This window comes from Mastigoproctus giganteus, chromosome 11, assembly GCF_048544385.1.
Source record: "Mastigoproctus giganteus isolate SK-2022 chromosome 11, ASM4854438v1, whole genome shotgun sequence".
NCBI classification, from domain to species: domain Eukaryota; kingdom Metazoa; phylum Arthropoda; class Arachnida; order Uropygi; family Thelyphonidae; genus Mastigoproctus; species Mastigoproctus giganteus.
Genome location: NC_143585.1, coordinates 21,832,497 through 21,848,205, shown reverse-complemented (window position 1 = coordinate 21,848,205; position 15,709 = coordinate 21,832,497). Strand labels below are relative to the sequence as shown.

Here is a 15,709-nt window from a genome sequence, read left to right as displayed (position 1 = left end):
GGCCTCATTATTTCTACATTAAGTATATTAAAAATAAAACTTTCTAGATAACGGAAAAATCGAAATAACGGCACCTTGAATCCCCAAAGGCGCCGTTATTCTGAAAGTCTACTGTAGTATGTTTGATTGAAAATCTGATTTGGTGGGATGTATTCAGCCACAATAATTCCTTTAATATTAAAGAAAACAAGAAGCATGGGTTTTCATTTTTTATTTTGACATCCTTACTTTCTTTGGATCAGGGTTTTGTCCTCCACTGCACTAACTGTTTTTTAGTTTCTGGGTCATACTGGAAAACAGCCAACTTTCATCACAAGAAATTACAGTACTCGGAAAATCTGGATTTTCTTCAATTTTTTTTTAAAACATCTTCACAAATTTAGAGTCTTCTCATTCTTTGATATTCATTCAAAAATTTTGGCACTATCTTGGCATGCACTTTTCTCATGCCTAAATTTTCAGTTAAAATTTTTCTGTTTCTTTGTCTATATTGGGTTCTGATGCAACAACCATTCTAATGCTTAAACGGTGATCGCTTCTAATCAATACTCTTACCTGGTCCACATTTTCATCAATACGGGATCGCTCAGTTATTCACAGTCTTCCACATTCTCTCTTTTCCTTCTAAAAATCTTTTATTCCATTAAAATACATGAGCTTATGCCATAGTATCTCTCCCATGAACTTGATGTAACAACTTGTTACTGTTTCTTTAGTTTTGTTAAAAATTTGAGGTTGGTTTGCTGTTCGATACTTTTGTCTGTCATTTTTCCAGCAAACTGCAAAGCAAGTGGGACTTGACATGTAGTGGCTTCGTAAATAATCTCATTATTTAATAGTCACACCCAGGGCTCCCACTCACAAATTTTAAAAAAACTTAGATTGCAACTTAAATAAACCCAAAAAAAACCTAGTTTTCATCATATAGTATAGCAACACAAATAAGATGAAACTTACCATGCAAAAATATCTTTTATTTAATTGTAATCAGAATTTTCATCCCATTCAGTTCCCTCCATATTTATTTTTTGAAGTTCTTTCATTTTTTCAAACGTTCTTCGTATCTTTTATGACAAGTTCCTTGTATGACTTCTTTTACCAATTCTGATTTAGGTTTCCATGTATAGCAATTTTGATTAGATCTATTTATCGCCTATTTTGGCATTAGTCGATTTTTCACAGTTTCTAGTTTAAGGGAGTTTGTGGCTTTTGTTTTTACATGGTTTACTTGGGAGAAGATTCTTTCTACGCTTGCTGAAGAGTGAAGTAAAATAGTTAAACTGGTCATAAAGTTAGATGAAATCTCATATTTAGAATTATTAAAGCCATCTTTTACATTACGTAAGAGATACCAAAACTCAGGGATGGTTTTGTAAGAGAAATCTAAATCTTGATTTAAACGAAATGATCTCCATTCATCATCTAGAAGATCTAGTTTGTCTTCAGAAACAAGGTGAGGGAACTGCATTGCTAAATGGAAAATTATGGATGGCGAATTGGCACGATCATGTATCACTGCTGGGTCAAGAACATTGAGACTGGCGATAATTCCATCATCATTTAGAGGAAATCTTTTTCTGATTTCCATACAAAATTCAACAAGAAATTTTAAACAATCATTTTTAAACCTGCATTCACGGTCACCAAGCGGTGTTGAATTTAATAAGGCCATACAAAGGCCTCCCAAATATATTTTATTCAGAGGCTTATGATTTTTTGCATTGCTTGGATCAATTTCAACCAGCTTGCACGAAGTAATGACTTCTTTTATGAAAAAACTAAGAATATTTTTATACTCAAATGAAACCATTGAATGAAGTAAGTGCAATCTGAAATGCTCAGATTGAAATTCAATATTCAGGCAGTTTATTTTCTCCAGTACATATCCTAAAAACAACAACATATGCTTAGTTCCTTTGGTGATCATAGTATTGTAAATATTCCCTGCACCATCGATTTTGTCAATTTTTGATTGAGACTGAAAATAAAGAACTAACGCATCCCACTGCTCAATAATAATTTTTATTACATTGCCACGGGATAACCAACGTGTTTGTGCTAATTTGGGGATTCTATGCTTAGCAGTATCTACAACGTCTTGAATCATTTTGAACTCGTTTAATATTTTACTACTACGGGAAAAATAAGAACTCTTTATAACAAGAGATATCTTTTATAAATATTTCTAGATATGATGGTAGTACCGTGACTGAATGACTAGCACATAATGCAAAAGAATGGCAAACACATCCCATTATAAATACTGATGGTACATCCTTTTTTAGCAGTGACTGGAACCCACTCTTAGTACCCATCATAGTGGCACAATTATCACTATCGAAGCCAACGAGATTACTTATTTGAATGTTTTTTTTCTATGAAAAGATCTTTTACAGATTGATAAAGCCCTTCTGAAGTACCATTTTCGACACAAACAGTGTCAAGTAACACATCTACAACATCAAGTTTTTGAATATCAAAATATCTAACAACAACAGCTAGAACTTGCGATAAAGATAAATCTGTACTTTCATCTATTATCATTGAAAACTTGTTTCTGCATATGTTAGAAATGTATATTTTTTCATGATAGGCTATGCCATCTTGTATAAGATAAGAGACTTTAGTCGCCTTCATCTGAACTTGTTTTGCAATATTGTTATCATGAAATTCTTTCTTACATGCTTCTATAAGGTAATCACATTGCGCAAATGGAATATTATGCTCAGAAATGAGTGCAGCAATTGTTAACTCTGCCTTTGCTACTTCTTCATTCTCAGTAGGTTTACGTTTTGTCAAGAACGTGTCTAACGTTGAACTTGTCTTATGTTTAACTGTATTTTTATGCGCTAGTAACATCTATTTATTGGCATTCTTTAATTTCATTTCACAACAAATACAGTAAGATGCACCTTTTTCATTACTGTCTTCTTTCAACCAATCCTTTAATTCCGGATCTTCTAACCATTCATTTCTAAAATTTTGAGTATACCACCGTTTACTCATCTTTCTCTGTGGAGAACAAGTTTCAGACATTGTGGGCAATTTGTGGGTATGACTAATTAGCAGTTATCTTATTTTAAATGTTCTATAAAAAAAATAATAAATCACTAATCCATTAACATAAAATAGAAATAGTCACTACAATTTAAATTTATTATATCACTGTATGTAGTACACGCATAAATGTAAAAATCACACCAAATAATGCAATAATACCACGAACGATCACGAAAGACTGTGCAGTAAAGACCGCCTTCCGCCTGCTCATACATGTTAGTAACACGAACATGTATGCTTACATGTATGAACATGTAAGCGTAATTTCATAGTGTAGAACCCTGCGAAAACTTTGAAATCCTTTTACATTTGTAGTATTTTGTACAAGCACTTGAGATATTACAAATTATGATCAGTATTGTTAGAATATAAAATTAAGAAAATTGTAAACTGTTATTAAATGTATTAAATTTTATTGTATTTACAAGAAATAAAAATAAATTTTGACTTAAAATTAAAAATCACCGAAAAAACCCAGATAATGAGATATTTTTGTGAAAAAAACCTATCAACCCAGATGACAATCAAAAAACCCAGATCTGGGTGGAAAAACCCAGGAGTGGGAGCCCTGGTCACACCTCATATAAGCAATATAATAAATCTACTGATAAATATGTACAGCAATTAATTGCTTAATTTTGAAAAAAACAAAAAATAGTTTGTGTAATGAACATACCTTCAACCAGTGGTTGTTCCCTAACCTTTTTGCACAAGTGGACTACAGTGAATGGTTAAAAGTATAGTGAGGACTGCAATTTGAAACAAAAATGTTATTATGCTTAATTGCTAATTTAATCATTAAATTAAAGTTTAATATGAAGAATAAGAGAAACATCAGTGGCATGACCATCATCATAACAGGGAATCACCAATCCAACAAGTCACTCAGCATAATGATTTAGGTATCACTTGTGACAAAGCCTTTACATCCTTGCCCCATTTTAAAGCCACTCAAACAAAACATATGTAGTTATATGGACAGCTAAAAAAAGGAGATCTTCAAAATACACAGCTCTGATCTAAGTATAAGTTACATGCTCCATGCATTGTCCTAATTATCTTATACACTCTAGTCACGTGGTTCTCTGCACCCTCCTAACTCACCAATCCAGATTCTTATCCTTTGAATACTGGCTCTTAAAAATGGCTGAACAGGATATCTGGTCTTCAGACTCCATCCTGCTTGCCAATTTAAATATATATCACCTCTAGAAACTTTGTCATCATAGCATAGCCACTGTCTGTCAACATTAACTCACTAAATATCTGGAAAGTCCTTTCAAAACCTCCATCATGCAATTACATGTCACACCAACTTGTTACCCATGAGATCCAGCTAGACAGCAGTAAAGAGTATTTTTTCAGAAATAAACACAGTAATAATGCGTTACACTTTAATGTATAAAATGAATTTAAATCAATGCACTTCTTACAGAAATCACAAAATTTTAAAAGACTTGTGTAATTGATATTATAGAAAAAAATAGTAATCAAAAGCTTTCTTCTTTTTGATGAACATAAAAGGAAGATGCACTTTGATTTTAAAATTATAGCACATTATGCTTCTTTTTTTAAGCTCCTCAAAGCAGAAGTCCATGTTGTAAGTCCTTTATAGAAAGTGGCTGTCACTTACATTTTTTTTTAAAGAATCCAAAAAGGATTAAAAAAAAAAACTACTTTATATGTAGAGACTATATTCTAAAATTAAATTCCTATAATTAACCCACAAGACACAAATAAATTCATTTTTGCTTGTGTCATAGGTGTTTCATGTGATTTCAGAGCTCAACCTAGTATGCCAGAAAACCAGAGTAAAGGTCATACCCCAACATTGTTAGACCAATCTGAGCACAAAAATAAGAGTTAAATGTCTTTTTCAGCTGTTCCAATAATGTAGAGGAAGGCACATAAAACCTGATGTCACTACCTCCAAGAATATGAAAAATTTCAGAACTGGCCTGTGATGGAGCTAAAGAAAAAAAAACTACCTCACTGACAGTCATACTTTGTGCTAATCTTTGTACTTCTGAATAAACAACACATTTTTCCAGCAATGTTTAATTTTGCTGATTAGATAGCATTAACAGATGTAAAACATATGGTGAAAAGGTCAATGAAACAAAACTTGCAAATAGTTTATCAAACGCTAACAGGGAGCTAAGTGATTTTGTAATAACTGAGAGCAAAGTGGAGGACAAATTGTTGAAGTTAAACATAAGGAAGGCACCTGGGGTGGACGGGATCTATCCAGCTATATTAAATGAGGCAGCAAAGGAAGTAAGTAAACCCTTAGCCATAATTATGAGAGCTTCCTTGAACTCAGGGGAGATCCCCATGGTCTGGAGGGGTGCAAAATGTATCACCAATTCACAAAGAGGGAGGTCAAAAGGTGACAAGTAACTACAGACCTGTTAGCTTCACTTGTGTTCCAGAGAAAATAATGGAATCACTGGTTAAAGAAGCATTGCAGGATCACCTAGACAGGACTGCAGTAATAGTTGAGATGCAGTATGGGTTTGTTAAAGGGAGGTCTTGTCTGACCAATTTGATTGGTTACTATGATGTGGTCACAAAGGAAGTGAATGCCAAAATTAATTTTGATATCATAATACTTGGATTTCATGAAAGCTTTTGACACTGTTGCGCATGGAAGACTGCAGTACAAATTGGAGAGGTATGGCATTAAGAGTAAGTTGTTACAATGGATAAACGGATGGTTGAGTGGGAGACGACAGAGAGTGGTAATCAATGGACACTGCTCTTCGTGGACAAATGTTATTAGTGGAGTTCCCCAGGGTTCGGTGTTGGGCCCATTGTTGTTTTTTATATTTATCAATGATATTGATGAAAGTATATTAAGTTTAATGTCCAAGTTTGCAGATGATACAAAGGTTGGCAGGATTGTTAACGACAGTAAAGACAGTATGCTACTCCAACTGGATCGAGATAAGTTGGGAAAATGGGTTGAGAAGTGGCAACTGAAGTTTAACATTGACAAATGCAAAGTACTGCATATGGGTAGCAATAACCAAAGAGAAACATACTAACTGTGTGGTACTACACTCAGGGAAGTGGAAAAGACCTGGGGTAATTGTACAGTCAAATATGAAGTTTGCTGAGCAATGCAGATGGACTGCCAGGGCGGATCATGGAGTCCTGTTAATGATATATAGGAATTTTGCTAGCAGGGATAGGAAGGTGATTATCCCATTATACAAGGCAATGGTTAAGCCACACATAGAGTACCATGTACAGATCTGGATGCCTCATTTTAGGAAGGATGAGAGTTTCTAGAAAGAGTACAAAGAAGGGCAACAAGATTGGTGAGGGGAACAAAGGGATGCTCTTCCCAAGAAAGGCTTAAGTTCTGCAAATTTCAGTGCCTGGAGAGTAGGCACCTGCAAGGTAATCTGATTGAGGTGTATAAGGCCTTGAATGGGTTGAGCAAGCTGAATGCTGATGGGATTCTTCCTCTTGCTCAGACTAAGAACCTGAGGGGGCACAGTTTCAAATTGAGGAAAGATAGATGTGAATAGATGTGCAGAAATTTGCCTTTAGCCAGCGGGTAGTTGATGGTGGAAGAGGCTTCCATTTTTTGTTGTGGAAGCTAAAAGCCTAAATAAATTTAAGGCTGAGCTGGATAGGCATTTGGAATGAATGGAGGGGCGAAATGGGAGGTTTTTTATTTTTTGGCTGATGCTGCATAAGCTTGCTTTCTTGCATTGTATGCCTCTACTAATGCTAATGTTAAACAAATCAATTCAGATAGTATTAGCAAAATGATGCAAGGAATCAAAGCTTATATAACACCAGCAAAAAACACTAACCACTTAATTTGCCTATCCCTTCTAATAATTTATCCGATTCTTCTTTAAATTTATTCAGTCTACCCACTTTCACAACAGCAAATGTAAGTTTATTCCAAAAACCAATTACTTACTTTCTGGCTGAAAGCAAATTTTCACATATGTATCCTGCAACCATTAATGTTCCCTTGTGTGTGCAAGTCCAAGAAAGAGAAATAATGCTATTGGCATTTAGTTTATTCAACCCATTTAAAGTCAAACACTTTAATCAGGTCTCCCCACAGGTGCCTAGTTTTCAGATGCCACAAGTTACAGAACTAAAATTTTTCTTGGTAAAAGTACCCTTTCTTGCCCCTACCAATCTTGCTATTCTTCTCTGCACCCATTCCACAACAGTTCTACATTCTTCATAATCTCTATGCAGTAATCAAGAGCAGCTTAACTATTGCCTTATATCATTTATCTATCCCTGCTGGAAATTCCTGTATATTATTGACAGAATCTCACTAGATGTCTTAGCAACCTGTCTGCCAATTTAATAATTAAAACTGAGGTAAATGAACAATAGTTTTCTAGGATTTGTCACAAAAACAAAAAATGTCATCATTCCAGTAAATGTTTGATGTTGCAAAAAATATTTTGTAACACTGGACTAGACATACTGTATTACTACAAGTAATAAAATATCTGCTAAAGATATAAGCAGATAAAGTATTCATCTAAGTTTAGAATTAATTTGAAATCAAATTATTTTATTTTCAATATACATATCATAAATATTCAAATTTCAGAAAAAAACAACATTTGTTTGCAAGTTCATAAAAAAAAAAAAGTGCAAGATAAACAAACTGAATTATATTTACCAGCAGTAGCTACCTTCCCAACTGGAATACCAGTTTGATGGGACAGATATCCAAGTATAGAAAATACTACAAATCCTGCTAAAATGGCTGTGAAGACATTGATCAGTGGAACCATAATCACCTCCCTAAATTATAAAAAACCCAGTTCAGATTAGTAAAACAAAACTATTCACAAGAATGTAATTAAAAAATTGTGATAAATGTAAATACTGCATAGTAAATTTAAAAGCATTAAAAAAAATACATCATTATGTCAAAAAAGATTAATATAAAAAATTTGCCCATTTGAATATTTTTGTTTAAAATACATCATATTTGATTATATTAACGTTGTTACAAGTTATTTATAAACAGTATAAGATAAAAAAAAAGATAAAAATCAAACTAATTTGCAATTCCTTTTTCCTTCAAAACAATAAAATACAGTTTTGTTTTAAAAAATTGAAAATACAACTGAAATTAAAATATTCATACCGCTCAAATCAAACAGATAATGGTGGAAAATCTGCCCAATCTGAAAATGCTTATAATTGTGGGCAACTTTGAATACCCCCCATTGAAATTTTTTCTGCTCAATACAACACTTTCTCTGTAACATTAAAACATAATCATATCAGCAATTTTTTTTTTTTTTGTTGGTAATTAAGTGCTGATTTTCATGTACTGCTATTTAGAAACCTATAGTTGCTGCTTTTGAATACTTTTGAATGAAATTTTTTCCATTCATTAATATTATGGATTACTTTAAAAATGAATTGTCACATTCACAATTATAATAGTTTTCAAGAGAACTTAAACGACTTCACCTCTTCTAATAAATTTTTTTGAAATAATAAACTTTCAAATAAAATAAACATAACACAGCCAATCATCTATATTAAAAAAAAAAAAAAAAAAAAAAGAAAAATTATGTTTTGCCAGTAACAAAGTTGAATGTTTTACTGCAATAACAAGAACCCCAATGGATATTCTGATCACTGATATTAGCTATGCATATAACCAAAGAGTCAATAGAGGTTTTGGAGCAGGATGGCAATGACAAAGGTAATTACTGCAGTATAATAACTAGTAGTTAACTCTTAATAGACACCTTGTGATTATGTCTTATTCACTCTTGTAAGGTCTCTGTCATTGTGGGAGGTGATGGGTGTTCTGCTACAAATGATCTACTGCACTGCAGCAAGCATAGTTAAGTCTATTCACAAAACAGTTCCATGGGTGTAGTGGAGGTAGGATGGAAAATTAATTTCAAGGATTTATGACCATAGCTCTGTCCACTGGTGCCGAACTTAGGCCCTAATGGGTAGCACAGTTGGTATAATCACTGTTCTTCCCAAACCTGAGTTTGAATCCCTTCAATAACATGAGGAATTTTTATGGTTTTTTTTTCACAATGTGGCTTTACATTGTAAAAATATAAAAACTTTTTTTACAATGTATTTGCCCAGCAAACCAACAGCCAAATTTACCAAAAAATACATACAATTTATAAACATAATATATACTGTGCAATATGGTCTAAGTTGCTGGTGTGCCTAAAAACTTATAACAACAACAGCTGAACTTTGATGGAGTTTAGTGCTATTGACTTATCCTTTGGAATTTCCTTGAAAGGTACTGAAAAGTATACAACAGGATTAGAAATTTTCTTTTTCTCCTGGTAATGGAATTTCCTTTCTATACTGATGTTGGAGAAGGTTAACAAAACTTCCAAAAATTAATAAAGAAAATATATTCTCTTGAGATATAGTAGTAGTAGTAATAATAGAGGCATGTGATGCAAGAAAGCAAGCTTATGCAGCACCAGCAAAAAAAAAAAAAAAATTCACAATCATTCCCTCTAAAAGTTTGTCCAGTTCTTCCTTGAATTTATTTAAAATATCAACTTCCACAATGACAGATGGAAGTTTTTTCCAGCAATTAACCACCCACTGGCTAAAGACAAATTTCTGTACATCTATTCTACAACTGTCTTTCCTCAATTTGAATTTATGAATTTATGCCCCCTCAGGTTTGTAATCTGAGCAAGTGGAAGAATCCCATCAGAATTAAGTGTGCTAAAAACCCATTCAAGGCCTTATACACCTTGCAGGTGTCTAGTCTCCAGCTGCTGCAATTTGCAGAACTTAAGCCTTTTTCGGTAAGCGGACCCCTTTGCTCCCCTCACCAATCTTGTTGTCCTTCTCTGTACATGCTCAAGCAACTCTACATCCTTCCTAAAATGAGGTCTCCAGACCTGTATGCAGTACCCAAGGCTGGCCTGACCATTACCTTATACAAAGGGATAATCACTTCCTTTTCCCTGCTAGCAAAAATCCTGTATATCATTGACAATAACCCATGACCTGTTCTGGCAGCCTGTCTGCATTGCTCAGAAACTTCATATTTGACTGCACAATCACTCCCAGGTCTTTTTCATTTTCTACCACCCTAGTTCCACACAGTTGGTATGTTGCTCTGGGGTTACTTCTACCCATATGCAGTACTTTGCATTTGTCAATGTTAAAACTTCAGTTGCCACTTCTCAGCCCATCTGCCCAAATTTTGCAGATTCTGTTGCAGTAGCACACTGCCATTACTATCATTAACAACCCTGCCAACCTTTGTATCATCTGCAAATTTCAACACACAATTCATCAATATCATTGATAAATATACAAAACAACAGTGGGGCCAACACTGAACCATGTGGGACTCCACTAATAATATTATTCCACAAAGAGCAGCGTCTATTGATTACCAGACCAAAGGGTGCCACTCAACCACCCTTTTATCCATTGTAGCAACTTATCCTTAATACCATACTGCACCAATTGTATAGTACATGATAGATTACATGCAAAACTAAAAAAAAAAAAAAAAAGGTAGAAACAAAAAGTTCCAGAACTGAATTTGTTAAAAATATGTTACATAGAATAAGAACTTGCTGTTGTTGGTTTTATAGTGCAGCAGCAGCATCCTAGTCATATCGTGTCAGCATATTACATCTGTACAAGATTTTTCATGGGCTGAAGAATTCAGAATAATTCGTGGGAAGAACCCCTGTCTGTCTGTCTAAGACTGATTGGTTAATTATATTAACCAATCTTAGACAGATATTAACCTCTGTGACAATAATTATATTGTCACAGAGGAGAATTTTATAACCTAGAATGTCTACAATTTATTTAGTTTGATGTTTGTGAAAACTGACCATAAAAATTGATTCAATAACTATATTAATTGCACAGTTATATATGTATAAATAGAGCATATTTAAGAATCACAAACAAGATTATTTTCAAATTGAATAAAATGATATTAAAGTGAGATAGATATAGTTCCTTACTTTATACAGTCATTATGAAAACGATTAAAGCTTGCCATTGTTACCAGTCCACCCCAACCAGGACCAATAGAAAAGAACACCTGCATAGCTGCATCACCCCATACCTATAATGCAAAAGCAACTGTCATTATCTTATTGCATGTAACAAGTAATAAAAATAGCAATGCAATATAACATATATCATTGATGTTGTTAGTAAACAGAATTCAATTCTGGTTGCTTAGACCATCATTTCCCAAACTTTTTTAGTAACGGAACGCTTTTCATCAAGCAATATACACTGATGAACCAAAATATTATGGCCAGCAATATACAATGATGAGCCAAAACATTATGACCAGCGAGTTGTTATGCAAATCGAAGCAACTGCAAGTGAACTAAGCCCGTGTGCGTGTCGGGACACGGTATAAAAAACATCCGATACCAAGCTCCATTAATCAGTGTTACTCTTGCTCTTCAGATGGGAAAGGCAGCGGACTTAAGCGAGTTTGACAAAGGCCAAATTGTAATGGCCAGACGACTGGGTGGTCAGAGCATATTCGAAACGGCATGGCTGGTGGGATGCTCACGGTCAGCCGTGGTTAGTACCTACTAAAAGTGGTCCAAGGAGGGGGAATCTACGAACTGCCGGCAAGGTGTTGAATGACCATGGCTCATCGATGCTTGAGGTGAGCGAACGCTCTCCTGTACGTTACGTGGCAACAGAAGGGCGACTGGGGTGCAACTCGCCAGTAATTGGAGTAATTGGAATGCTGGTGATGGGAGTAATGTGTCACAACACAGTACATCGAACTCTGCTGAAAATGGGGTTGCGTAGCCGCAGGCCACTGAGTGCCCATGCTAACAATGGTTCACCAGCGGCAGCGCCTACAATAGGCCCACGACCATCGAAACTGGACCCTGAGTGATTGTAAGAAGGTCGTCTGGTCCAATGAATCACATTTCCTGTTGACCATGTGGATGGCTGGGTACGCGTGTGTTGTTTACCTGGGGAAGTCATGGCACCTGGATGCACCATGGGATGAAAACAAGCCGGTGGCTGTGGTGTCATGCTTTGAGCAATGTTCTGCTGGGATACCCTGGGTCTAGTCATCCATGTGCTGGGCACTCTGACATCTAAAATGCAGTCATCACCAAATTTCATGAGCTCTACCCTAATATTTTGTTAAATCTTTACAACAAGCGCCTCTTGGAAGGCATATTCCCTAATTTCTGGAAGCAGGCACTGCTTAAAATTATTCAAAAACCTAATACCGACCCAAGAGCATACCACCAATCTCTCTGTTAGCCAACCTGGGAAAGCTGTTTGAAAGAATGATTGGTACCAGAATCCAAATTATCCTAAACTCACAAAATCTTTCATCCAATTCGCAGTATGGCTTCAAGAAAGGATCCTCCATGGAAGAGGCCATTGTATCCCTTGTAAAACACTGTACACATTCCACACCAGTCTATGAGATGGCCATCTTTGTGGATTTTGAGGGTGCCTTTGATACCCTTTGGTGGGAGAGTTCCCTCAGGTCCCCTTAGGATACAATGTTCGAGTAAACTGTTCATTACACATGCTCAATCTGGAGTTCCTTTGGCTCATTTTATTACTTAAAAAAAATACAAATTGGGAACCTGCCAACTAGGCATTAACTCAACCGCTGGGGCCAAAATGTGGAACTGTGTAGCGCACAGTTCCACCAATGGTTAAACTTCAAAGTTGAAAACAATTTCGTGCTTTTATTCGTTTATTATTGAACTGAACATTGAAAATAGAGGATGAGTTTACTATATGCGGGAGCTGTTAATAAAAATATTCATTGCATTGCATTGTTCTTCACAAAATTTTATACAACTCCGTTGACTGTTATTTATTATTGATATTGATGATGGTATATCAGGTTTAATGTTCAAGTTTTCAGCCGATACGAAGGTTGGCAGGGTTGTTAATGACACTAATGATAGTACGCTGCTGCAACAGGATCTAAAAAAGTTTAGAAGATGGGCTGAGAGGTGGCAACTGAAGTTTTAACATTGACAAATGTAAAGTACTGCATGTGGAAAGCAGTAACCAAAGAGTAACGTATCAACTGTGTGGTACCACATAAAGGATGAAAAGGACCTGGGATAATTGTGCAGTCACGTATGAAGTTTTCTGGGCAGTGCAGATGGTCTGCAAGAGTAGCTCATGGTGTCTTGTCAATGATATACAGGAATTTTTCTAGCAGGGATAAGGAGGTGATTATCCCCTTGTAAAGGCAGTCAGGCCACACCTTCAGTACTGTATACAGGTCTGGAGGCGCATTTTAGGAGGGATGTAGAGATGCTGGAGCAAGTGCAGAGAAGGGCAACAAGATTAGGGAATGGAACAAATGGTTGCTCTTATGAAGAAAGGCTTAATTTTGCAAATTACAGTGTTGGAGACTAGGCACTTGCGAGGTGATCTGATTGAGCTGTATAAAGCCTTGAATGATTTGAGCATGCTCAATGCTGATGGGATTCTTCCTCTTGCTCAGAATAATCGGCTGAGAGGGCATAAATTGAAATTGATGAAAGACAGTTGCAGGATAGATGTGCGGAAGTTTGCGTTTAGCTAGCGTATGGTTGATTGCTGGAACAAACTTCCATCTGTTGTTGTAGAAGTTGATAGCTTAAACAGATTCAAGGCAGAACTAGACAAACATTTTGAGCAAGTGGATGGGTGAAATTAGAAGATGTGTTTTTTTTTTGGGTGATGCTATATAAGCTTGCTTTCTTGAATCATGGGCCTTTACTAATGCTAATGTCTAATACTGTACTGAGTGATAACTAGACTTCGGATAAATGCATATAACGCAAATATTACAAGCAATATAACTGATCCTTTTTTAAAATGTTGATCTCGGAACTATGTAACAAGTCACTGTACTGCAATTATATTAGCATTCGAGAAAATTTCACTGAGCGCGGGAAATGTTTTAATGCTCTTTTGCTATTCATTTTCAAGTTATTGACTACATCAAATAAAACGATTTCGCTAAATATGCAATATGTAAAAGAGCGTTATAGTGATTTGTGACAGCGTTATAGTCAGATATCGGTTATAATATAAGAACAGCATTATAGCAAATCAGCGTAAAGCGAATCACATTATAACGACGGCCTGCTGTACTAAAATATATATCACAGATATAAGGAATGCAGAACTGGAATTTGGGGAGTATAATTTGTACACAAAGGATAGACAGGATAGGAAGGGAGGAGGGGTTATGCTATTAGTTAAGAAACACAAAATCCAAAGAAGTGAAGCCAGTGGACATCGCCGGACAGTGCAGTGTCGAGTCAGTTTGGTGTGACATAAGCATTGGGAGATCAAAATTGAGAGTAGGAGTGTGCTATAGGCCTACTGACTCTGATGAGTATAATAAGAAACTGTACAGGGAAATAGAGTGGGGCAGTAAATCAGAGAGTCTTATAATGGGGGATTTTAATTTCCCAGATATTGACTGGAATTTGTGGGTTGGTCACTCATACACTAGCAAGGCTTTTGTGGATCTATTGGATGATTGTTTTCTACATCAGCATGTTCGGGAGGCAACTAGAGGGAGTAATACTCTTGATCTGATTATCAGTAGTAATTCTGCATGCATTAAGAATCTGCAGATAAAGGAACCACTAGGTGGCAGTGACCACAGTGCGCTGAAGTGGGATTTACTCAAAGAGGTAACTAAGGGATAAAGGGAAGGGTTTTTGCTTTCATAAACGTGACTACGATGGTCTGAGACAGTATTTAAATTCTATACAGTGGGACAAACTGATGATGTTACCAACAGCAAATTCAAAATGGGAAGCATTCAAAGCATTAATCTTGGAAGCTACTAGGCTTTGCATACCAACTAAGAAATATTGTTCAAGGTTTAGGCCTAAATCGATGTCAGATGCACTAATCAGACGTGTGGCAGACAAGGAAAATCCAAGGTATATATATAAATTAATGGGTGACATGGAAGCGTATGATAGATATAAGCTGGTCCATAACCAAGTCACAAAGCAGATTAGGCAAGCAAAGGCAGATTATGAGAAATCTTTGGCAAGGGATGCAAAGAAAAACAGCAAAGAGTTCTTTACTTATGTAAACTCTGAGGAATTTACCATCCAAACTGGAGTCCGCCAAGGGGATGTAGCCTCCCCGTTGCTTTTCAACATCGTGGTCGACGCCATTATGAGGCAAGCATTCAGAAACAGACAGGGCATACAATATGACAAGGATCACTATGTGACTGACCTGATGTTTGCTGATGATAGTGCTATCCTTGCCGGTAACGACGCTGAAGCCACGGACATCCTCTACGACATTGCCCGCATTGCCCGGCCATACGGTTTGAAGATCAATGCTGGTAAGACAAAGGCCCTGACAACAGATGGGTCGCAAGCTACCATCTATCTCGAAGGCGTCCAGATCGAGCAAGTGCAGGACTTTAAATACCTTGGGTCGCTGGTCCATGAGAAGAAAGTTGCATCCACCATGGAAATCCACAGCAGAATTGGACAGGCGGCCACTGCGTTCGCCTCGCTCAAATGGTGTCTGTGGAAGAGGACCAACATTTCCACAAAGACTAAAATCCGACTCTTCCGGACTTTGATTCTGCCCATTCTTCTTTACGGATCGGAAACATGGATTTGTC

At 36.1% G+C, this 15,709-nt stretch overlaps 1 protein-coding gene across 1 annotated transcript in view; it reads right to left on the bottom strand.

Annotated features, from left to right (window-relative positions):
• The window catches only part of LOC150077767 (sodium-dependent proline transporter-like), a 142,799-nt gene that overhangs the window by 14,829 nt on the left and 112,261 nt on the right, over nt 1-15,709 (bottom strand). The window contains exons 12-13 of the mRNA XM_090384356.1: nt 11,058-11,161; nt 7,730-7,854 (exon numbers count right to left, since the gene is read on the bottom strand). Coding sequence (XP_090240482.1) covers nt 7,730-7,854; nt 11,058-11,161 — 229 coding nt within the window. The remainder of the gene's footprint in view (nt 1-7,729; nt 7,855-11,057; nt 11,162-15,709) is intronic.